The following is a 24,630-nucleotide window of genomic DNA, read 5'->3' as shown; positions in this document are numbered from 1 at the left end:
TAAAATCTTGATGACGGGAAATACGTTGAGCAACTCTGAGTCCTCACATGCTCTCAAATCGGTCAACCATGTGCTGCTCAGTGATTTCCCTGCCATCACTATAACTGAGGTTGAAGCATTGATGTGCAAGATCAAATCTGGCTCCGCATCTGACTATATCCCCGCTAAAATCATCCCGTCCCTGATTAAACAACTGGGCCATATAGTTCAGTCCCTTGTCAACCTCTCCCTCACACACGGTCTGGTGCCACTGGAATGGAAGATGGCCCAAGTGAAACCCATTCAGAAGAACTCCAATATCCCATGGTCAGAGCTGTCGAACCTCCGCCCCATCTCACTACTTCCATATCTGAGCAAACTTACAGAGAAACACGTTAACAACCATCTGTCTAAGTTCATCTAACAAACTGGATGTCTAGATCATTCCCAGTCCGGGTTTAGGCCCAAGCACAGCACCTTATCTGCACTTCTTTCAGTGACCGACAACATCAGAATGCCCCTGTTGGACCTATCCGCGGCGTTCGACACGGTGTCCCATGACATTGCTACAACGCGGTTCCAGAAATCATTTCTAATCAATACTCACCATTTCCCTGAAACCTTACAACACACAAATCATGCATCAGTGGGGCCCATAACACTGCGCATTTACCCGGTTCACTTACACCTGGCTTCAAGGCTTATGGTGAATCGCAAATGGAGTAATGCTGTAACATTTGGTGGAGCGTCTAAAACTATACATCTATTTATTATTTACACTCACAATTTTATAAACATTTACCATGGTTTTCATTAAAACAATTTATTCAGACACACCACCATAATGGCAATGGATCTGCTAGAAAGAAAATTAGGCGTAGGAAGAAACAAAGACCAGCTTTAATTCTTCATTTTTATTCAAGAGCAAAACCTTTAGTATGTCCAACATATAAACTTTATTAATTCTTTATTCAGTAAATCTTAAACTTTATTTCAAAATGATCATTTTATTAAGAGCTCAGAAAAAATCGCCTGTTTCAGTAAAGTTTAGCAAAGAACAGATAGTTCGAAATTCAATCTCACCTAACATCCCTGACTAACACCCTCATCTTATCCTAACAGTCCTGCAAAGCAAACAAATAGAAAGATTGACAGTCTTACATCCAGGAATCGGTCAGCAAACGGGCAGCATCTCCTATCGAAATTGGAAAGGCGACCCCTTCTCGCCAAAATCAGGGGTTTTTATACACTAAATCCCTAACATACACTAAATCCCTAACATAATCTATCTAAGAAAGTAACTAACATCATCAACTCAAGCTCCAATTGGACAAATTTGGGGTGGATGAGCACTTCCTCACCATTACACCATTTGTTATTCACATGATTCAGCTAAAATATAGAAGTCTATTGTTTGGTCAGTCCGTGGCCTAGGCGCATCACACTTTAGCAACATTGCCCTTCTTTCCCATGGTTTGGGCATCCGAACATTCATGTTTGGCACCCATCCTAGGTTCCGGGTGAGGTAGTCTTGAACTCTCTCTCAAGCTTTGTCGGCTCACTTGCGCTGGCAGAAATCTTTGACGCACCTGCGCAGACCAGTACCCACTCTCAGTAGCTCAGAGCGGCCATTTTCTCACTAGGCCTCACAGGCCCCAATTTGGAACTATCATAGAAAGAAACACAAATTCATGTTCATTTTTGATTTTTAAGCCCATCCTGTTAACCTCCCACCATGCTAATATACCCATTAATTGTTACATAGCAATTAAGCGACATATAAGCGTTTATACTTATATAATCGACCCTTTTTCCACACAAAACATGTACAAAAAGCACATTTAAATAGCGTTTTGTTCATGGCTAGGCAGCACATTAATTCACAACACAATAACATTACATATTAGCCAATATTATTGCGACATGCAAGCAAAGTTAATATCCCACGTGTAATAATTAAAAAATAATGTGTGCAACTTATACTATGGTTGGTTATTTTCCCAAAACATGCAATTAATACATATTATTGTTACGGAACATTGACTTCGAGAGGGGTACACTAAATTTTGCGTTGCCACCTCGCTCCATCAACATCATGCTCAGAAGATTGGAAGAGGTGGTGCTAAGGAGACCGGCTCTGTCATGGATGAGAAGTTTTCTGTCTGGGCACTCGCAAAGTGTCAATCTCGGCCCGTATTGCTCGACCCCCATGGAACTGACTAAGGGTGTGCCACAGGGATCCTGTTTGAGCCCTACGCTATTTAACATCTATGTCGCCCCCTTGGCTAGTCTCCTGAGGACATACGGGTTCATCCCGGTTTCATATGCCGACGACATGCAGCTCCTCTTTCCATTCAGTAAACTTACAACTGCGGTCCAATGGGCCTTCTCTGATGGAATGCGAGCTGTGTCCCAGTGGATGGTAAACAACTATCTACAATGTAATGTGGGAAAGACAGAGGTGATGTTTGGCGAGGCCCCTCTTCTGTGGACCCCTGATTGGTGGCCATCAGATCTGGGTCCTAATCCTGTCCCCAAGCTTGTTGTAAAAAATCTAGGTATCCGTCTAGATCAGGCCCTTAGTTTAAAAGAGCAAGTGACTAAACAGCTGGCTAATGCTTCCATATAATCGGAATGCTCCGAAGAGTTTTTCCGTTACTCCCTGACTCCACCCGGAAAACTTTAGTCCAGGCTTTAGTGATCAGTCGCCTGGACTACTGTAATGGGCTGCTGATTTCTGCTAATGACTCTTTATTAAGCAGACTTCAAGTAGTCCTAAATACAGCGGCCAGACTGGCCCAGAATGCGCCACCTAGGTCGCCTTTGCGACCTTTATTGGTGAAGCTCCATTGGCTGCCCATCCGCCAACGGATCAAGTTTAAAACTGGTTGTACTATTCACAAAGCACTCCAAAATATGGGCCTCTCCTACTTGGCGCACAAATTCCTACCATATACTCCTTCATGTGCCCTACGCTCCAGCAGTAAAAATTTCCTCGAAATACCAATCATTAAGAGGGCAAGATTGGGAGGGAATGCCCTCTCTTACCTCTGCCCACGCCTCTGGAATGATCTCCCTGACTCCCTTAGACTCTGTCCAGAACACACAAAATTTAGAAAATTGCTAAAGACTTTTCTGTTTCACACTTATTAAGTATGCTTGTGTCCTCAACCCTCCTCAAAGCCCGCTTAAGCGCAGAGATACTCCTCCGGGAGTCGATTCAAGTGCTATACAAACATATAAATAAATAAATAGGTGATGAAAATGATCTTGCCAAGATTTGGGTTTTTATTAGTAGATCTCTCAGCCATTGCACAGAACAGGAAGTGCCTTCAGTAACCTACACAACCCTCTAAGTGGTTAACTTGGTATTGCCTTTAGGTTCAGTTGATCTCACTACCTGCTGTAAGAGTTCAAACCAGTTCTGCTTCTGTTGATAGTTCTGCAAGAAGTGAGGGACAGTGGAGCACAGCCAATCCTTATTGCCACAAATTGGGCATTGGAGATGTAGTACACCTATCTGTTGGCCGTCAGGATTCGGCCTTCTCTTCGTCTACCTTGCAGGGCAGACCTGCTCTTCCACAAATATGGCCATATCCTCCACCACATTCTACAAAACATTGGCTGCAGATATAGGGATTTGAGTGGTACCAGTGAGAGACCTTTTGCCTTACCCATGCTTTTGCAGATGCCCGCTTGCAGCCAGGAAATTTGCTACCAAATCCTTCTACAAAGGTCACTTGAAAGAAGTTCACCCAGTGATGCAAGTCGGAAGGCATTAAAATTCCTGTTCAGCTACGGGCTATAAAGAATGTACCCTCCTTCAAATGCAACCTTAAGACCTGGCTCTTTGAATCAGCATATCAGTAATCTGTTTAAGCTTTAGGTGGTCAGCAAATCTGCTAGCGCCGGGACACTTTCTTAGTAACTGTGTGCTCTACAAATCCATTGACTGATCTTTAACTCTCACCTGTCTGGCGTCTTGCAATGACCATTGCACAGCAGGTTTATAGGTGGCTACTGTTAAATGCTACCTGATGGCCCGATCTGTTTTCAGTTGTCTTCCTGACCAATCTTCCCTGCTTAGATCGCCTCTAGAGCTTTGTGTTTAAAAGGTGGGCTTTGCTTGTTTCCTCCATTCTAGTTATTGTTCCTGTGTGGGATTTGAATCTTGCCTTGGCAGTCTTCATGGTCTCTCCATTTGACAGTTTTTTTGCTGATAATAACCTTGCTTTTTTAAGCCTTCTCAGGTGTTCAACCTTTCATACATTTTTACCCAGTTAAGTTGATCTTCCGACCTGCCCATCGTTCTTTGCCAAAGTGGGTTCTGCATTTCATCTAGGCCATTCCTTTACCCCCTCCATCCTTCATTCCTCCTCCAACCAAAGAGGATGACCAACCGCATAGACTCCACATCCTCTGCTGCTTTCTCTAGAGACTTCCCAGTTGCCAACATCTCACGTGTGGGCACTTGGTTATTTTGACATACTTTTGCGAACAAATTCTGCCTCCTGTCTCAAGCTTGCAGTGATTAGCAGGTACATTGCATGAGGTGTGTTTTATGACTTCTTTGATTAACCAGCACTACTCAGTCCCATCTCCAAGAGGGATGTTGCTTTGGGACTCATTCAAAACGTGAAAAATCTGTTAGAAGGTGTATCCTACAGAAGAAAACATTATGTTTGAACCGTGTGTGCTGTAGATACACATGCTTTGCCTACACCTCCCATCTAGTGTTGGGTTTGGATGTTTGCAAGTTGTTTTTCTTCGAAGAAGTCTTTCCCAGTCACAAGGTAAGGTGACTCCTCCTTTCAGGGATAGTGTGCATGGGCATTGACTCCACTGTTAGATTGTTTTTTCCGCCATCATGTTCTGACCTGTATTGCTGAGCTCCGATTCAAAGTTTGCAATTCACTGTACGCTAGTCGATATTGTTTTCGATTGCATTAACATCTTCTGCGTGTCGAACAGCTTTGGAAAACTTTCATTATCCATAAAAAAAACTCTGACGGTGGCCTTCGGCCTAGATCGTCTCTGGTTTCCACTCGAAGATCCTACATCCAGTCTACTGCCGATGGAGCGGACACCATTCAAATTCTGTCCTAGGTGCCATTCTAATTACCTGCATACAGATCTTCATAAGGTCTGTATCCTTTGTCTCTCTCCGGAGCATAAAGAGTAGAACTGCGACGCGTGTTGGTCGTGCCGTTCGAAAAGGATTCTGAGACCATCGCGCTCAACGCAGAGATATGCAGCAACAGTCTATCGAAGAAACTCCTGATATCTTCGGCGAAGAGGCCGAACAAGTAGAGATAAAGGCATCTGCGGCGTAAGAGAAAAAGGCCTTTTCCGTTCAGGACTCTGATTCGGAGTTGGAGATCTAACTCAAGACCCTCGAAGTTCCATCTGGACAGGGTGCCATGAGTAACAAAGCCATTTTGACAAGGAAACCCACTCCAATCAAGCCAAAGGCTTCTGGGCCACCACTGCAATCAAGCCATGGGAGTCACTGAGACTCTGATTCCAATGCCCCACCTCCTTGCTCGACACCTGGTTCAGCAACGAAACAGATGATAACCCTTGATGCCGAAACATTTGGCATCGAAAGACAGAAAAGACAAATCCAGTTTGTTACTGAAAATTTAAGCACTGGAAGATAAAGATGCTACTTTGAAGACACCGGAGCCGATTCTGGAGAAAATGCAGCCCAAGATGGATCCCAAACAGAAGATAATCCACATTAACCCTAAAACTGGACACATTACAACTGCACCAGTGCTACCACCTCCAAAAAGAAAGACAGACACTGAGTATAGAATACCTCTGTAGAAGAAAAATGACATAGCAACTAGTCCTATTAATATTCCACCAACTCCAACCTCACCACCACAACCTGTCATACCAGCAGCAGACCCATTACACCCCCAGGGTCTCCAAACAGAGATCCAGATATAGCTGATAATGAAGATAATGATGATCAGCTACCTGACCCATGGGATGATTATAACATTGATCCACCTGTAGACACAGATCCTGATCTGTATCCAGCCAAACCTTCCTCTCCTGATAACACTTATCAAGAGTTAATTGCCAGAGCATCCACTTATTATCATGGGGTCACTTTACATAAAGAAGACCTAGAAGAAGATTTCCTTTTTGAAACTTTAGGAAATACACACAGAACATCTCAGTCTTTGCCCATGTTAAAGGGCTTGACGAGCAATGTAGATTACATCTTTAAAGATCCTGTTAGGTCACTTATCCTCACACCTAGAGTAGATAATAAATACAAAGCTCCTACATATTACCATGTATTTATTAAGGGTCAGTTACCTCTAGATTCCTTGGTAGTTTCAAACGCACATAAAAGAGCAAATTCACAAATCTCAGGAGAAGCATCTCCTCCTGATAAGGAGTCAAAGTTAATAGATGCCTCTGGAAAACATAGCAGCTATATCAGCCACTCATTGGAGAATCGCCAATACTCAAGGGCTGTTAGCTAGAAATGATAGGGCACATTGGGATGAAATGGAAGAATTATTACAATATCTTCCAGAAGAACATAAGAAAGAATGGCAAGAAATAGTGCAGGAAGGCAAGCTTAGTTTTATTTCATCCATTTGATGTGCTTTAGACGAAGAAGGCATGCATGGTTTTGAATGAATTTCTGGTTTTAAACCAGAGGTTCAAAGACTATTCTTAATGCGCCATTCGACAAAGTACACCTTTTTGGACCTAAGATAGATCAACTGCTAGAAAGATGACAAAGGACACAAGTGGCGAAATCAATGGGTGTCCTTCAGTCTCCGTCAAATAGAGTTTCCTTTTGTCGCTCCTTCTACAGAGTGGGCTCCAAAAATACCACAGATGCCTCTACATCTTCATTTACAACACAGGCACAGTCTCCTGCCTCTAGGGGATTTTATAGAGGTGGATACATGGGTAACAACTTCAAAGGCAGAGGTAGAGGCAACCCATTACGTACTCCACCAGCTAATAACAAATAGCGACTTGATATCAGCTCCCTCCAAACATTCATCACTGTAGTGGGAAGATCACATTGGTTTCTACCCATTTGGCAGTCAATAACAACAGACAAATAAATGGGTGTTGGTTATTATCTAACATGGTTACTGCCTGCAACTCATAAGCAACCCTCTCAACCAACCCCCTTTGTGTTCACAAACTGTCTTTAGAACACAAACATCCACTCAAACACGAAGTACATGTTCTTCTAACAAAAGGACCCATAGAACTCGTCCCATTAAAACAACAAGGAACAGGAGTATATTCACTATACTCCCTAATTCCCACAAAAGATGGTTCATTATGACCAATTTTGGATCTGAGACTGCTAAATTTATACATATTGTCAGAACACTTCCACATGGTCACTATTTATTTATTTATTTTTTACATTTGTAGAGCGCTCTGTTACCCGGAGGTGTCTTGGCGCTAGCAGATTTAAAACTGGTGTGTGTTGGTAGGTGATTTAATGGGTAAAGAGCCAGGTCTTCAATGCCTTTCTAAAGGATAGAAGATCGGGCAGTTGTCTGATGTGGAGGGGAAGCTTATTCCAGGCTACTGCTGCTCCTAAAGAAAAGCTCCTCCCACCCCATCTAGCTCTCTTGACTCTAGGCACTGATACCAATGCCTGATGACCAGATCCGAGAGATCTTGCCGGTTTGTACCAAAAGAATAATTCCTTCATGCATTTGGGGCCCATATCATGAAGCGCTTTGAAGACCACACAAAGTGATTTAAAGGTGATTCGTTTCCGCACTGGCAACCAGTGAAGTTTTGCCAGGTCCTGTGCCACAGATGCAAACTTGGGTGTATCTGTTATCAGGCGTGCGGCAGCATTCTGTAGTGTTTGTAGTTTTTTAAGTATGCTGGATTGGGCATTCAGCATGAGGCTGTTACAGTAGTCCAGCCGAGATAACACTAGACCGGTTACCACTGTTTTCCTATGTTCTTGCTCCAAAAATGTTAGCACTTTCCTGATTGTTTTGAGAACAAAATGGGTGGATGATACCAGGGCATTAATCTGAGGTTTAAAAGACAATAGATCATCCACCAGGATGCCAAGATTTTTCACTTTCGTCACAGGGACGGGCAGGGTTCCCATTTCTTCGGGCCACCATCTCGGGGACCAGAAATTATCTTTGGAGCCAAAGAGCAACACCTCTGTCTTTGAAGAATTTAATTTAAGACAGTTTTGGGCCACCCAAGTACCTACTTCACGCATGCAGCTTTTGAACCTGTCCCCGGTGTTGTCTGTGTCCCCCGGCATCAGGGACACCACTATCTGCGTATCGTCTGCGTAGGCTGTGAGGTTGAATCCGAAGGTTTGAATTATCGGGGCTAGCGTGGAAACGTAGACATTAAAAAGAGTAGGACTCCAGGAGGAGCCCTGAGGTACTCCGCAGGGAAACGAAAAGGGGCTTGATTCGAAGTCCCCCAGTGCCACCACCTGAGTCCTGTTGGATAGGAAGGCCTTTAGGCTCTTCAGCGCCTTACCTTGAACTCCGCAAGCCCTCAACCGGTCCACCAACAATTTGTGATGGTCCGTGTCGAAGGCCGCCAAAGATTCAGCAGGATCAGGGCAGCTCGTCCTCCTCCGTCCAACACCTTTCTAATATCTTCCACTGATTTAATTAAAGCGGATTCCGTGCTGTGTTCTGCACGGAAACCATGTTGGCAAGAGTCTAGCTGTTCTCCTGTTCGCAGATAGTTGCTTAACTGGGTGTTTAGGAAGCCTTCAATGATTTTGGCTGGAAGGGGCACTCTTGCGATAGGCCAATAATTATTTAAATCAGCTATGTCCAAATTGTTTTTTTTTAGGAGGGGTAAAATGGAGGCATGTTTCCATTTTGCTGGGAATTCCCCTCTATCCAGCACGAGATTGAGGAGGGGGGTGAGTCCAGCGGCAACAGAGTCTGGTGCTAGTTTGGTGATAGAAGCCGGGCAGGGATCGTGAGGGGGAGCCAGATTTTATCTTCTGGAGTCGACTCGTGACCTCTGCCTCACTGATTTGGGGAAAAAATAGCAGTTTTTCTAAGCCGTTATCTGATTCCCCTCTATTAGTGGGGAGTTCCAACAAAGCTTTTATTTGATTATCTAAGGGAGAGAAGATTTTTTCAACCTTTTCCTGAAAAAAGGTAGCCAGCTTCTCGCAAAGAAGGAGATTGGGGGGTACCTCTATAGTTTTGGGGATTGCTAGCGAGGATATTGTTTGAAACAGCTCTTTAGGGGCATTGCTGGCTTCTTTAACCTTCTTCGTATAAAAAGCACGCTTAGCTTGCTGGATCTTCTCTTTATACGTTCTTTGCTCAGAGTTTAGAATTTTTTTGTCTGCCTCGCTAAAAGTTGTCCGCCAAATTTTTTCCTTTTTTTTTGCACACAATTTTAAGGTCCCTGATCTCTTTCGAGAACCAGGGGGCGGAAGGAATCGCCCGTGTAGGTAGAAAAGTTTTAGGAGGGGCAAGATGTGTACATGCATCCTCAAGCCATCTCGTATAGGCATGGGTTGCTTGTTCCGGGTTGCTTGCCTGCACCAAGTACTTCCACTTTTGCAATAAGGCGACTTTATGTCAACGCTAGACTTAAAGGACACATACGTTCATATACCCATTCACAAAGCACATTGCAAATAACAAAGATTTGTGATAGGAAAAAATCATTATCATTTCAAGGTGCTTCCATTTGGAGTAACAACGGCACCCACCAGAGTGTTCACCAAGTGAAAAGCAGTAGTAGCTGCACATCTGAGACGACCGCAAATACATGTCTTCCCATACTTAGACGATTGGCTGATAAAAGCCAACTCACATCTCAAATGTGTGCTTCACACTGAATTTAACCTAAATATTTTACATCAGTTGAGATTCAGAGTCAATACACAGAAGTCCCATTTTCAACCCAATCAGACACAACCACAACTAGGAGCCATTCTAAACACATGGCTCTAGCATATCCGAATACAGCCAGGATTCAGAATTTATAGACACTGTTACAACAGTTTCATGTGAACCAGTATCTCTCAGCCAGAACATTCATGCAGTTACTAGGGATGATTGCATCATGCATCACGATAGTGCCTCATTCAAGACTAAACATGCACCCTCTATAAGAATGCTTAGCACGTCAGTGGAATCAAGCTCAGGGTCAGCTGACAGATGTTGTGTTTGTAGAAAGCCATACTCACTCTCTGCAGTGATGTAACACACAAAATTTGTCAAAAGGGCGGCCGTTCATTGACCCTATTCCATAAGTCGTGCTCACAACAGACATATGTCTCACAGGGTGGGGGAGCACACTTACAACATTTGGCAGTTATGGGCATTTGGAACTACAAACAGCTGAACTATGACATCAACTACCTAGAGCTGCAAGCAGTTCAACTAGCGTTGAAAGCTTTTCTACCTCACCTGGGAAAGAAAGTTGTCTTAACCCAGACAGACAATATGACAACAATGTATTGTATACAAAAACAGGACGGACACACACTCTACAACTGTCACGCCTCTCTCAGACCATTTGGAGTTGGGCAATTCATCACAAAATCCATCTACTAGCAGAGCACCTTCCGGGCACAGACAACATTTTTGCCTATATCCTCAGAAGAAAGAAACAACAAATACATGAATGGGAACGTCCCCCACAAGTTTTCCTTCCATACTTTCAAAAATGTGAATTTCCGCAAATAGACCTCTTTGCCACAGCACAGAACTCTAAATGCCCAGACTTCACCTCCCACACCTTCTATCCAATGGCAATGCCCTATGAATGAATTGGTGAGGGATATTTTCTTACGCTTTTCTGGCTCTCCCGCTTCTTCCATTTCTAGTTCGACATCTCTCACACTGATTCTTGTAGCTCCCACATGGGCTCGTCAACCATGGTTCACCATACTGTTGGAACTGTCAATGGTTCCACATCAGAAGCTTCTCATAACATCAAATTTTCTCACACAGAACCATGGAGAAACCAGAAAACCAAATCCCAAAGACCTCAACCTTGCGATTTGGCTCCTGAGGTCATAGAGTTTGGTTATCTAAACCTACCACCAGAGTGTATGAACATTCTTAAAGCTGCAAGACGACCTTCCACTAGACTAGAGCATTTTACGCAGCTAAGTGGAAAAGATTTGTCATATATTGTAATAATAATTCAATTGATCCGCTAGATCATGGGTACTCACAAACTTTCTCTCGGGGGCCAAATTTACAGTGTGGTTTGTGTCCGAGTGCCGCACCGGTGGGGGCGGGGTCAGTGGGGGAGGGGGCGGGGCTAGAGCAACAAAAAAAACTGTGACCATGAGGTTGAACACAGGTCCCTGCAGCAGACGCCTTCGTCCACTGAGCTACCAGACCCGGCATACACATCTCTCTCTCTCTCCCCCTCCCTCCTTCTATCTCTCTCTCTCTCTCTTTGCCTCCCTCCCTCCATCCCTCTATCTCCGTCTCTCCCTCCCTGGTCTCCCTCTGTCTCACTCACTCTGACTGTATCACTCCCTCTCCCTCCCTCCCTCTCTCCCTCCCTCCCTCTTCCTTCCTCTCCTAACCTCCCTCACCCTCACTCCCCTTCCCTTCCCTTCCCCTCACTCCCGTTCCACCTATTCCCTCTCCCTCCCTCCCTCTCTCACTCCCCTTCCCTCACTCCCACCCTCACTCCCCTTCTCTCCCTCCCCTTCCCTCACTCCCTTCCCTCACTCCCCTTCCCTCACTCCCTCCCCTTCCCTCACTCCCTCCCCTTCCCTCACTCCCTTCCCTCCCTCCCCTTCCCTCCCTCCCCTTCCCTTCCCTCCCTCCCCTCCCCTTCTCTCCCTCCCCTTCCCTCCCTCCCCTTACCTCCCTCCCCTTACCTCCCCTCCCTCCCCTTCCTCACCCCTCCCCTCACTCCCTCCCCTCACTCCCCTTCCCTCACTCCCTTCCCTCACTCCCTCCCCTTCCCTCACTCCCTCCCCTTCCCTCACTCCCTTCCCTCCCTCCCCTTCCCTCCCTCCCCTTCCCTTCCCTCCCTCCCCTCCCCTTCCCTCCCTCCCCTCCCCTTCCCTCCCTCCCCTTACCTCCCCTCCCTCCCCTTCCTCACCCCCTCCCCTCACTCCCTCACTCCCCTTCCCTCGCTCCCTCATTCACTCCTTCCCACACTCCCTCCCCTTCCCTCACCTCCTTCCTCCCCTTCCCTCACTACCCCCCTGCCCTCCCTCCCTCCCTTCCCTCCCTCCCTTCCCTTCCCTCACTCCCTCCCCTTCCCTCACTCCCTTCCCTCACTCCCTCCCTCCCCTTCCCTCACTCCCTCACTCCCCTTCCCTCACTCCCCTTCCCTCACTCCCCTTCCCTCACTCCATCTCCCTCGGTCGCCCTCCTCCCTTTCTCTGTCTCCATTTCTCGGTCTCCCTTTTCCTCCCTCTCCCTCTGTCTCTGTCTTCCGTCCCTCCCTCTGTCTCTGTCCCTCTACCTCCCTCTGTCACCCTCTGTCATCTCACCCTGCCTGTGTGTCACGGGCTGAGACAGCTTCCCCAGCGAGCTTCCCCAGCGGGCACAGACACACAGCCCCCACCTGAGCACTTCACAGGTCATACTAACTCTGCCTTATCCATGTTCACTCTGGCACTGAGATACCCCTTCTGGGGTGATTCAAGTGCCCTTAAATGAACATAACATAGTCACCTGTTGATCTTTGGTGACATTGAGTGGCGTGGTTTGAGCATATCATCTTGAAGACCCACCACCATCAGTGATTGTTTTGTTTTTCTGATCAAAGCAGCATTTCTAAAGCGATAACACACTGGGTTTGGTGTTTCCTCTGTTAATGTCCTTTATTGCTGGACTGCCCAACTTAATTCTATAGCTTTATCTGTGCATTATAATGATTTGGTTATATGATTCGGTTATGTCACGTTGTTGAGACTACATTTGACCTCTTACTGCTGCTTTCCTTCATTCTCCCTAGGGTAGTTATAAAGAGAATAATTAGAAAGGCAGTCCACATTGTCATTGCTTAGCTGTGTAGCACAGTGAGTTAAGCTCTCCCTGCTAACAAGTGCTGTTGACTACGGGTCACTGGGCCTAATATCGTCGCTCTGAAGTCCACAAATAGATTACCTTTTATTAACAACGCAAGGAAGAAAAGAGAAAACTGTGTTAACAGGCGATATGAAAAAAATATGAAGTGTGGGGATTGTGTGTGAGCATGACTGTTGATGACAGTAGAAATAAATGAATAACCCTGCCTTCTGCAGCAAGAGGACTAATACGTTGATACACTATATTTTGAGGGAAATAACTTTTAGGTTTTGCTCGTACGTATGGCATTATTTTTAAATATCCACCTCTATTTGGCATCCTTATTTTTCTAATGTGTCTTGAGGTGTAGGCCTCTGAGTCTGTGGCTGCACTGCAGAGGACTGCATCAGTCCCATGTTCTGTTATGTATTATGGAGGAGAGAGCAATGCAGCTAGGACGCAGGCCTCTCCGTGGTTAGGATACCCTTCCCTCACTCCATCTCCCTCACTCCATCTCCCTCAGTCGCCCTCCTCCCTTTCTCTGTCTCCATTTCTCGGTCTCCCTTTTCCTCCCTCTACCTCTGTCTCTGTCTTCCCTCCCTCCCTCTGTCCCTCTACCTCCCTCTGTCACCCTCTGTCATCTCACGCTGCCTGTGTGTCACGGGTTGAGACCGCTTCCCCAGCCAGCTTCCCCAGCGCACACATACACACAGCCCCCACCCGAGCACTTCACAGCACTTAACAGGTCTTTAAAAAGACCATTTACATGTGAATTCTCCTCCTCTTAGCGCTTCTGCAGCCCCACTCTGGCCTCGCTGGATTGAATCGGCCGCCCCCCACAGAGCAGCAGAGTGTTTGCAGACACTCTTTGAAAACACGGGTAGGATGTCTCATGGTCCGCGGGCCGCCACGGAAGGCTTGCCGGGCCGCACCATGAGTACCTGTGCGCTAGATGCATCTATACAAAACATTATTTGTTATCTTTTGCATCAACAACGAGCAGGTTTAGCCTACACATCTATTCAACTACACCTTGCAGCAGTAGCTGCATATCTTCAGAACAGGTAACGTTTATCTTTATTTAAAGTACCTGTGATCAAAGCTTTGATGGAAGGCCATAAAAGAATAATAAATACCTTGAGTACCATTTCAACCTGTCTGAAACCTTAACGTTGTTCTTACAAGACTTATGGGCCCACCGTTTGAGCCATTACACAGATGTTCATTACAATTTCTTTCATGGAAAGTTGCCTTCTTAATTGCTAATACTTCACTAAGACGAGTGAGAGAGTTACAGGCATTAACCTCAGAAGCACCCTTCTTTCAACTGTATAAAGATAGGATTGTTCTTGGTACAAATCCAAAATGTCTTACAACCTTTGTATCTGCTTTTTAAATCAACAAATCAGTTGAGTTACCTGTATTTTTCCTCAACCTGATTCTGTATCAGAGAGAACTCTGCAAACTCTTGATGTTAAAAGAGCATTATTGTACTACATTTATAGGACAAAAGATTTTCGCAATACAAAAGAACTTTTTGTTGCCTGTGCTCCACCTCATAAAAGGAAGCTCATCTCGAAGTCCGGCTTTTCAAGATTGATTGTCAAATGTATTCAAACTTGCTTTATAAAGCTAAAAGAACTTTAACAGTACCTCCGAGAACACATTCTACTCACAAAATAGGAGCATCCAGGGCCTTTTTAGGTAACATTCCCATAACTGACATATGTAAAGCAGCTACACACCACACACATTTACAAAACATTATTGTGTACATGTGTAGCACGTCAACAGGCTAATGTCGGACAGGCAGTGCTAAAAACACTTTATCAATCAACTGCAACACCCACTGGTTAGCCACTGCTTTTGATGGGTACTGCTACACAGTCTATGCAAAGCATGTGTATCTACAGCACACATGTATCGAACGGATTATGTTACTTACCCTGTAAGCATCTGTTCTTGGCATATAGAGCTGTAGATTCACATGCCCAGATCTTTTGACTGGCGGTGAATGTTTTGATATGTTCTGCATTCCGTCCATCAATTGTGTGTCATTTGCTTTCTTGCCCTAAGTGCGCCAGGTATGCCCAGACGTGGGTCCTAGGCTCACTGTGCCACTGGAGTGAAGCTATCCTGGCTGAAGAGGGGCAAAACCCTGAAACCGGTCCTAGGATGCTTGTTTCCGGTCCAGGGAGGACCTGGTTTGGCAGTTCGGGCTGGACTGTTCCCATGAGGCACAGGGTCAAGACTGATTTGCACATGGCCAGGTCTAAATTGGGGTGGCATGGTAAGCAAAAGAATGATGGATTGAATCCAGATCTTTTGACTGGCGGGGAATGTTTTGATTCGATTGTGTGTCTTTTCCATCTTCTACTTAGCTTGTGATACACGACTCGTCAGACACTGCAGCTTACCTTCAGTGTTGCACATCGTAGTCTCAGTGGTGCCTATTTTACCTTCAGATCAGTGTGTAAGGAATTAATTGTCTTCATTAGTGACTTTGCCCCACATGTGTATGCTCTTTCATCCTGGCGGCATTCTCCGGGTGTTGTTTTATGGTGCAAGGGCACCCACTGACAATGGGGCCAACTTTGCCTCCTTTCATGGCACTGTAGCTCTCTGTACCTGGGATGCGACCCCCTCAGTCACATCTCTGTTTACACCATGAACCTCCAGAGGGACATTCTCACTGTTGTACTTGCCAGAACTCCGACTATGCACACTGCTCCCCACCTCTCACTCAGCGGAGCAATCCAGGGCTACCGCTATCAGCACAGGATTAATCGCATAGCAAGGTGTTGCAGTATGTCATGCTGACTGGCAGGGCAGAGAGGCACAGCAGTGACTACCCTCTCCCATCCAGCTATCGAAAGAAGCCCACTACGCCTATACCTCAGAATATTGACAAGGGAGAAGGGCCTGCATGATTTCTTGGCAGAAAGAATGGGGGCCTGTCCAGTGCACACCTAGAAAGCCACGATCTTGGCCTTCATTCAGCCCTGCCCCCCTCTCTGATGCAGCTTTAGTAAATAAATTGTTTCACAGGAGAGTTAGAGGTGGATCTGGAGACTGTAAACTGGCTGGCAAGAAACTAACTTTTCCGTTTGCAGGGCAGGAGCGCCTTTTCAAGGCGTGTCTGTTTTCCAGATCCCACCTGATGGCTTCCAACATTCACCTCTTGGGTAGGAGAGGAGATACTTCAGCTGTTCGCACCGATGCCTAGGGTCTTGGTCTTCACAGGCTTTGTCAATAGTGGTATTGTCTCCTTCCAGCCTTCACTTACCTTCCAGCGATAGCCTTTCTCAATAATAGTACACAGCATCAGGGTCTCCATCTAGAGAAGGCAATGATTCCAATAGACCGAGGTTACCAGAGCCTGTGGATGTTCCTGAAGTATTTTCTGTTGTGTGGTCAGAGCTGCCTTAGAACCGAGTACCTCTGAAACCTTCCACTTAGATGTGCAAGACTCATTTAGGGGTCCCTCAAATACGCTTTCATCCTCTTTATTCCAGCTAAACGAGACATGCCTGCAATGATGTAGGAAATCAGCATGCGTCGTCTGTGCGGTATCTCTGCTTCTAGAGTGGATCCTGATTGGTTTCTTCCTCAGTGTTATTTCTCTCAGTGCTTGCCTCTCTAGGGAGAAGCGGGAATCGTTACTTCCTCTGGCCGGATCCATCTTCCTATAGTTAACACTCCAATGTTCTAAACTGCAATATAAATCGGACATTGTAGCAGGTAATACATTTTTATTATTTCGCCCAAAAATTATCGAATTGTAAATTAAGCACAATGTAAATACATTTCAATGTCCGCTTTCTGCCGTAAGTAATACAGTGTGACCGCCACGAGATGGTTGATGTATTTTGTATTGTATTAGTGGCCATCAAGGGTATGCGATATTAAATGTGTCCAGGATAAAGCCATAAACAACCTTTACTGTATTATGGTGTCAGGTAGTCCCAGTCTTTTACGTATGTGTGGTGAGGGGTCGTCCTGATAGATTGTAGGAATGTAGAACATGGACAGGTGGATGTAGATTGTCCCTAAGGTTCTGGCAGTGACGGTTGTGGCAGTTGATACCAGGGTGTTAGGAGGAGAAGGGCGAATATGCTGTGTCGTGGGCGCTTAATGATCCTTTGACGACTACTTACTTCAGTGTCTTTGTGTTTTTAAATGTTGAACCTTGCTTTGCAATGTTTCACTTTGCTTCGATGTTTTAAATGTGTGTTATGCTGACCGTGCAGCAAGCCTTGAACCCCCTGTCACGCGTGCATTGGTCTGCTCCGGACTCTAGAAGCTTCTGCTGGGTGACACCAGAGGAAGCGACAGTGACAGAACAAAGCCTCTGTACGAGTGTGGTGCACCCACATACGCAGGCTTTACAAAACATAACAAAGAGGCCTGGAACCACGTAAACAGGCTCCAGTCTCACCCTTTTTTGTGCACTAGGATGATAACATTGTTTTGCCTCTGTAGTTTCTAATCTACCCCTTCTCTAGTCCCATAAACAAATGCTGCTTTGTTGAGAATCGGTTTAAGGAAGTTACAGGTCATTCTTTACCAAACTTTACATATAAATGTACCCAGGGAAGTGTATCTGTCGGGTGGAGTGTAAAGCTGTTAACTACTAGGATTTTAGTAGCTCAAATTGCAGCAGCAAGTGCTTCTTTATGTGAAAAGGTGGTCATCGTAATTTATTCCAATTGTGATAGTAGGAGCACTATATTAACGAAAAACATTTTGTTTTTGTTTTTGAGCGACTGAAAAATATTTTTCTGACTCATTCTGAGTGCTGCCCAGAGTTGAAAATTGAATGCAAACAGGTTTTGTACCCATTGTGGGTCAAGAGCGAATAGGACTCAGTCCGAAGGTTGTATGCACAATAACTACAGGGTGGTAACTGTATAATTGTGTGCATCACGGAAAGGCAATGTTCAAAACTGCTACCAGTTTAAATGTTCTTATTGGCATTTAAGCATATTATAATACCACATCAAATGAAATATGTGCAAACAGTACAATCCAAGTAAGCTTTGTCTGGATATTGGAAGGTTGCCAAAGTAATTCTTGACAGGTCAAAGAGCAACTAATAAACAATACACGATCAAAGGAATTAAAGAGATCCCCCCCCCCCCCACCCCTGCTCAGTGTGTTCCATAAGTTCCGTTGTGCATATTATTCCCCATTTAAAACTGCAGTGTAATCTGGTGTAAAACAAAGTCCAATACTGTGCAGTCATTGTTAGGTCGCAGCTAAAGACATCGTGGGAACATTCAGAAAGTTAACCTAGGAATGCACATCGTCTGTTGCTTACCTCTAGGTTTGTGGTTTTTAACTAACATTTTCTGGCTTTCCGTTTGCTGGTCTTATTTGCTTTTGGCTATCCAGTTCAAGTTTGTCCCTTCCGTTGTCCAAACATGGTTTACTGTATTCTCTGACAAACTCGATTAATGTAAACAGGCCTTTAAATCTTTTTTTGTCCTTGATAATGATGCAGCACTCCAAATAAGCATCTTTCAATTAAACAAGTATACGGGTAATGTCACAGTAGGCTTTCACTGTCCTAGCATTTCACAGCTGTGTGTGACACATTGGGAGAACCTCGTCACAGTACTATACCACTGGTCCACAGAGGACGATGGAAAGTATTATGCATGCAGCATTAAAACTGTTAGCTCACCAAGATTTTTGTTTTATTTGCCATTTCAGGTGAATGAGCTCCCGTTCCCCTTCAACAACCACCAGCAGTTCGAGGGCAGTATCCGAACACCCATTGGCACATCGTGGAACACACAGAGAGCCTTTCAGAAGCTAACGGCCCCGCGAGTCATCACCAAACAAGGACACATCATTGAGCCTATATCTGAAGAGGACGCCTTCCAAAAGACTAGCCAGAAAGTTAAGCCTGCTTTTGAATTGAATCCACACAGAGCGCAGATAAAGCGTGCCCATCGCAACCAACCAAGAAAACAGACGCAAAAGCAGCGAAAGGCATAACCAACCAGAGATCAAAAGGACCAGAAATTGAACTACTTTGAGTGATACCTTACTAATCTCTGTAACCTTCATTGAGTCTGAAGAGTAGTATTGTATCATAATCTAGGGCACACACCTTCAAATAGAGAAAGCCCATCTTGGAAGATGTACACTCTCATGCAGTCCTTGATTTGATTCACACAGGTGTAAAAAGTGCTTCTGTACACACAAAGAAATAATGAATACATCTCTTTTCTGCGGAACTACTAGTTAAATCGTGAAGATCATTGAGTATATTGTCAATAAATACCACAAATATGTCGGAGTAAGAAACATTTGGTAATGGAATTAAGTAGTAAAATTAATATTGTGCTCTTTAAGACTTGTATTCGATTGTGTCATACAGCCTATTTTTTAGTAAGCGCATACCACAATACACAAATAATTATCATTTATGGTGGTTCTTTTAATCTGAATATGACTGCCGATGCAATTTTATTATTTTTGTGGAAGGTACATAAGCCTTTCTATTTATAAGGAAACAGTAAATGCCAGTTTGTGTAATTCGCCTGCATTTCAGCAGATCGTCAGAGTAGCTGCTCTTAGTGAGACTACACTGAGCACTTTTTTATTTTTAGTAATTGACCTCTTTGAAGCTTTTCACTTTTTCAACTTCTATTGAACCACAAAAATAATGTCTTTCTTTCCGTTTGTGATCCCCCCTCAACGAAACATGGACAAGAATGTTAATACCTTTAAAAAAAAATTTTTTTTTAAAGCAGATGAAGGTAGGAGGAGTGATGCAAACGTCATGAAGAGTTCAAGCTTTTGTTACTGTATATGCTTATTTTAAGTTTTTTCTCTTTTCACCGTCAGAATGTGAAACATTGAGTCTTTAATTGTCAGCTATGCACAGATTTCACATTAAAACTGAGCACAGTGAAGCAGCTAGTAACATGAGTGTAGTAGGTGTGAAATCTGGATTGATTTATTTCACCAAATTTAGTTGAGCTGCCCGGTTCTAGTGTTGAAGTGGGACTTTGTATTAACATCATCTCCCTGAGCTATAACTAATGCTTGTACAATTCTCTAAAGTCTGTATTTTGACGTTTAATAGAGATTGCCGTTAACAGGATGTCAATATGTTAAGACACTTGTGTTAAGATACATTATTATATTTCAGGGACAGTCTCTGATAGACTTCTGCTCGCATATTACTTTTTTTAGAATATTCCCCAGGTGTCAGACTGTATCTGGAACTTTTCAGTTACTACCCCTATGTGCTGGTAAATGGCGTAGTTAGGGTTAGCATCAACTACCGCCAGAAATTACTGCACTTCCCTGGCGCCCTGACGTCTGTTATTTCCTTTGAGCACTAGATAGCGGTTATCAGCGAAGAGCTACCCTCAAATGCTTTTTGGCTGTTTTTCCCCAAAATTTATGATGACCATTTTCTTAAGAGATTTTCTCTCCTCCTGTGACGGGATTTCCCCTAAGAAACCTAGTTTCAAACATGTGGTGCCTGTCAGAGGCAGATATCTGTGACAGACCCACACTTGGTTTGTCTGTTGTGCTTAGAGTGAACATTATTCCAAGACCTGTGATGACTGCCGAGACATGCACCCAAAGGCGCCTGATGTTGGACAACCCTGCAACGCTCATTCTCCTGCGGAATGTCCTTGGACTGCTCGCCGAGCCACACCTGGTGGTGGTTGTCTCATTAGAAGTCGTCCGGTAAGTCTCACTGCAAAAAGAAATCTAAGAAGTTGAAGAGGTTTTCAACTTCAGGCTTATTTTAAAGTCTGTCGCAGTCTTCTAACGAGGAACAGGAGCATTAGCACTCTTAAGCCGCTCACTTTGGAGATGCCCATGTCACTGACTTTCCCAGAGCCAGAATTACCCCATCTCATCTAAAAGAAATGTGAGGGTATGCACCTCAACTTTGGGCGGCCTTCTCAGGGCCCACTCTACTGCCAGCGGCACCATTGTCATTCCTGACTCAGACACCGAGCATGACGAGCGGCGTCCGATGCCGGTTCCAATGCAGATCAGGACCATACCCTACTGATTGGAGCCAGTGCCTTTTTCATTCGACAGAACTGGAGAGGGAGACTAATGGGAGGGGTCTGATGACCCTTATGGATACCAACATCTCCTAGATGATACAGAGACCAACTGGTATGAGAAACTGGTGGGTTAGGCATCTAACCAGAAAATGGCTTTGTCTCGCCACTTACCACGGCTATGGAGGAGGATGCCTCCTTGGCTGTGATGGTGCAGAAGGTAGCTGAGGTCTTGGACCTTCAGTTACCCTCAGTGGCAGTCAAGACAAATGTCTTGACAGAGGTGCTTCAGCTGAGAGTCGCCCCATCCAAACCTTTCCTCCCCTTTAACACCTTGGCTGCTGTGCATTTTCCCCTCCTGTGCTGACATCCCTTGGACTCCTCTATTCATGACGAGCTCAGCTCAACTGTGCCTCATGACGAGCTGAGCTCGTCATGAGCATGGAAGGGGTTAAAGAAGAATGGGGTTAAAGAAATGCCTATACATACATACATACATACCAATGTTCTACTTGGGGCCTGGTCCAAGCCCTGCACAGGGGCTCCTCTGCTTAGGACAATTGCCCGCCACCATCTCCCTGCTCCTCGGTCACCAGTTTCCTTACCAGCACCTAACCCCAGAGAGCTAGGTGGTCCAAGCCTCCACCTCTACAGTCAACACTGGCATTCTCCCTACCACTCGAAAAGACAGGGAATGCAAGAGACAGGATACCTTTTGGAAGAGGATGCTCTCTTCCGCCCGACTTGCACTGCAGTTTGTGAACACCGCCTGCCTTTTGGGCCAATATTCCCATCTAGGATTCGGTTGTGCAAGTGCTGCCTATGGTTTTGGAGGAGGCCACAGCCATACTCTTCCAAACTATTGCTGATAAAAGAGATACAGCAAAGTTCACCATACGATATGGACTGGACGGACGAACTTGCTAGGTAGAGCAATTTCACCTTCAGTGGCCCTTCGGCGCCGCACCTGGCAGAGAACCACTGACTTTTCAGGGAATGTCCAAGCCTCGCTTATGGACATTCCCTTTGATGGCTCTCGTCTTTTTAGAGAGAAGGCTGACTTAGTGCTGGAGCGCTTTAAGGATTGCAGAGCTACGGTCAGGGCCAGGTCCTGGGGCTTTTCTATGGCCCCCTTATCAATGCCAGTTTTCTGCCCTTTCCCCTTTCCATTGGTCACAGAAGAGGTTTCAACCACATCCATAACCTCCCAGTCACCACGGGCAACACGCTTCACAGCCTTTTCGTGGCTGAGAACGTGAGTTCCATATGACCACATTGGACAGGTACCCAGAGGTCGGGCCTGTCAACCACTCCCCAGCAGCTGCAGCATCCAAACTCCTTTAGTTTTCCCCGACCATCCTGGGCATCCAATGGGAGGCAGGCTACACCCTCACCTGCACCACTGGAGGTCAGTAACATGAAAACATTGGGCATACAAATTGTCTGATGGGGCTACGCTACTCCATTCCCTTTGTGACCAACCCCTCAACCAATGTCACCCACTGGCAGAGGACCATGTCTCCTTGCTCCGTCACTAAGAGGACCACCATGAGGATGCCAGCATCAGAAGTTGGTAATGCTTGCTATTCTCGCTACTTTCTGGTACCTGAAAAAAGACAGAAGCATTTTTTATATCCTAAACCTGCACCTTCTCCATCTCTCCCTAAAAAAGTGAAATTCTGAATGCTCAAGCTTTCCCAAGTACTGCCTGCCTTAGACCTTTGATACTGGATGGTAGTGCCGGACATGCAGGACGCATATTTCCACATCCCCATTCCCTGGCTGCAGAAGTTACTTGTGGTTCATGGTTCGCCAAGAGCTCTTTCAGTTTGGCCATTTAGCAGTTCGGTCATAACTGCACCCTTAGGGTGTTTACCAAGGTGATGGAGGTGGTTGCAATTCATCTGCAGCGGTCAGGGGTTCCAGTCTTTCTCTACCTTGACGATTGGAGGTGTGAGACGACTGCCTGGGGTGAGCATGCCTTAAACAGCCAGACTACAGCGAACTTCCTGCACTTGCTGGGGTTCACTATCAACGTGCCGAAGTCACACCTGACTCCCTTTCAGATGCTCCCTTTCATCAGTGCTGCTCTGGACACAGTACAGTATTGGGCCTTTCCTCCTGAGTGGTGAGTCCAGGATATTCAGGCTATGATACCGATGTGTCAGCCTCCTGAGAATCACCCTGAGGTTGTTGGGCCTTGTAGCCTCCTGCTTGTAACTCATGCTGGTTGCCATAGGCAGGTTCTGCAGTAGGACCTGAAATCCCAGTGGGGACAGCATCAGGGGAATATCTCAGACATGGTCCAAATTTCGGAGGGAACTGCTAAAGATCTGCACTGGTGGCTGATGAACCACAGCAGATGCCATTCCCTTCCCCAAGCAGAGCTAACTGTAGTGACAGATGCACCACTTCTGGAATGGGGCCGCCATCTAGGAGAGGTGGAGGGTTCTGGTGTCTGGCAGAGTCTGGGCTTCACATCAACTTGGTTTATCTTAAGGCGATCTGCTTTTCTATGAAAACTTTTCTTCTTTTGATAAAGGGAAGGCTGGTGCTCACAGACCGTGCCACCGCCATGTGGTACTGCAACAAACCAGGTGAGGTAGGGTTGAAAAACTCTTTGTCGAGGCTCTATCTCTCTGGACATGGCTGGAATGCAACAGCATTTCCCTGGTGGTTCAACACCTGGTGGGCTCTCTAATCACCAGGGCAGAGAAACTTAACTGACTACCCCTAGAGGATCACAAACGGCGTCTCCATCCGGAGGTGGTGCAAGGTCTCTTTTAAGAGGGCGGAAAGCTTTGGTTAGTTCTGTTCACCACTGCCGAGAACACACCATTTCGACAAATCTGCGCACTGAAATTTTCAAGGCGGCTATTGATCACAGATGCGTTTTGTCTTAAGTGGAGCTTCGGTGTCATGTATGCCTTTTCACCAATACCATTCCTGCCTAGAGCTCTCAGAAGATCAGGAACGACTGAGTTGTTCTTGGTCTCCGGATTGGGCATTGAGATTCTGGTATCCTGAGCTGTTGCGCATGAGCATCGCATCTTCGAGAGAGTCTTCTGTTGCAGTAACAGGGGGGTTGGGTGGGAGGGGAGAGTCCTGCACCCAAACCTGCGCACTCTTCACCTTCATACCTGGAGATTGAGTAGCAACAGTTGACAACTTTCAATCTTCTTCCCGAAGTCTGTAATGGTATTGTGGGTGCCAGGTGTCCATCCACCAAGTCGGTATATGCCTGCCACTGGAATAAATTTGTGGCATGGTAAGCATCTAGGAACATCAATCCTCTTTCTGCACCACTTTCTCAGATTCTTTTGTTTGTTCTAGCCTTTATTTATTTGTATTTGTGGTTTTGTATAGCGCTAGAATCACTCCGGCAGGAGTATCTCTGCGCTTTTGACCGGTAAATCTGCGGACATACTGAGGGATGAAGTTAGATTTCATTTTTGAATAGGATAGTTTTTAATTGCTTGCGGAATGCTAGATGTTCTTTGCATTGTCTTAAGGTCAGTGGTAATTTGTTCCACAGTTTTGGGCCCATAGTGGATAAAGCTCTACCTCCATGCCTGACTTTTTTGACATGGGGGACC

General features: G+C 45.4%; 1 protein-coding gene across 2 annotated transcripts in view; it reads left to right on the top strand.

Moving 5' to 3' along the window:
* Window positions 1–19,304, top strand: part of UTP14A (UTP14A small subunit processome component) — a 459,924-nt gene extending 440,620 nt beyond the window's left edge. For both annotated transcript variants that reach the window (XM_086918807.1, XM_086918806.1), the window contains exon 15: window positions 18,705–19,304. In XM_086918807.1, the coding sequence (XP_086774933.1) occupies window positions 18,705–18,992 (288 nt within the window). In that variant the 3' untranslated portion in view covers window positions 18,993–19,304. The remainder of the gene's footprint in view (window positions 1–18,704) is intronic.
* The last annotated feature ends 5,326 nt before the right edge of the window (window positions 19,305–24,630 follow it).

The sequence above is a fragment of the Lissotriton vulgaris genome, chromosome 4_1 (genome assembly GCF_964263255.1).
Source record: "Lissotriton vulgaris chromosome 4_1, aLisVul1.2, whole genome shotgun sequence".
Lineage (NCBI taxonomy): Eukaryota > Metazoa > Chordata > Amphibia > Caudata > Salamandridae > Lissotriton > Lissotriton vulgaris.
This window is presented reverse-complemented; position numbering and strand designations above follow the sequence as displayed.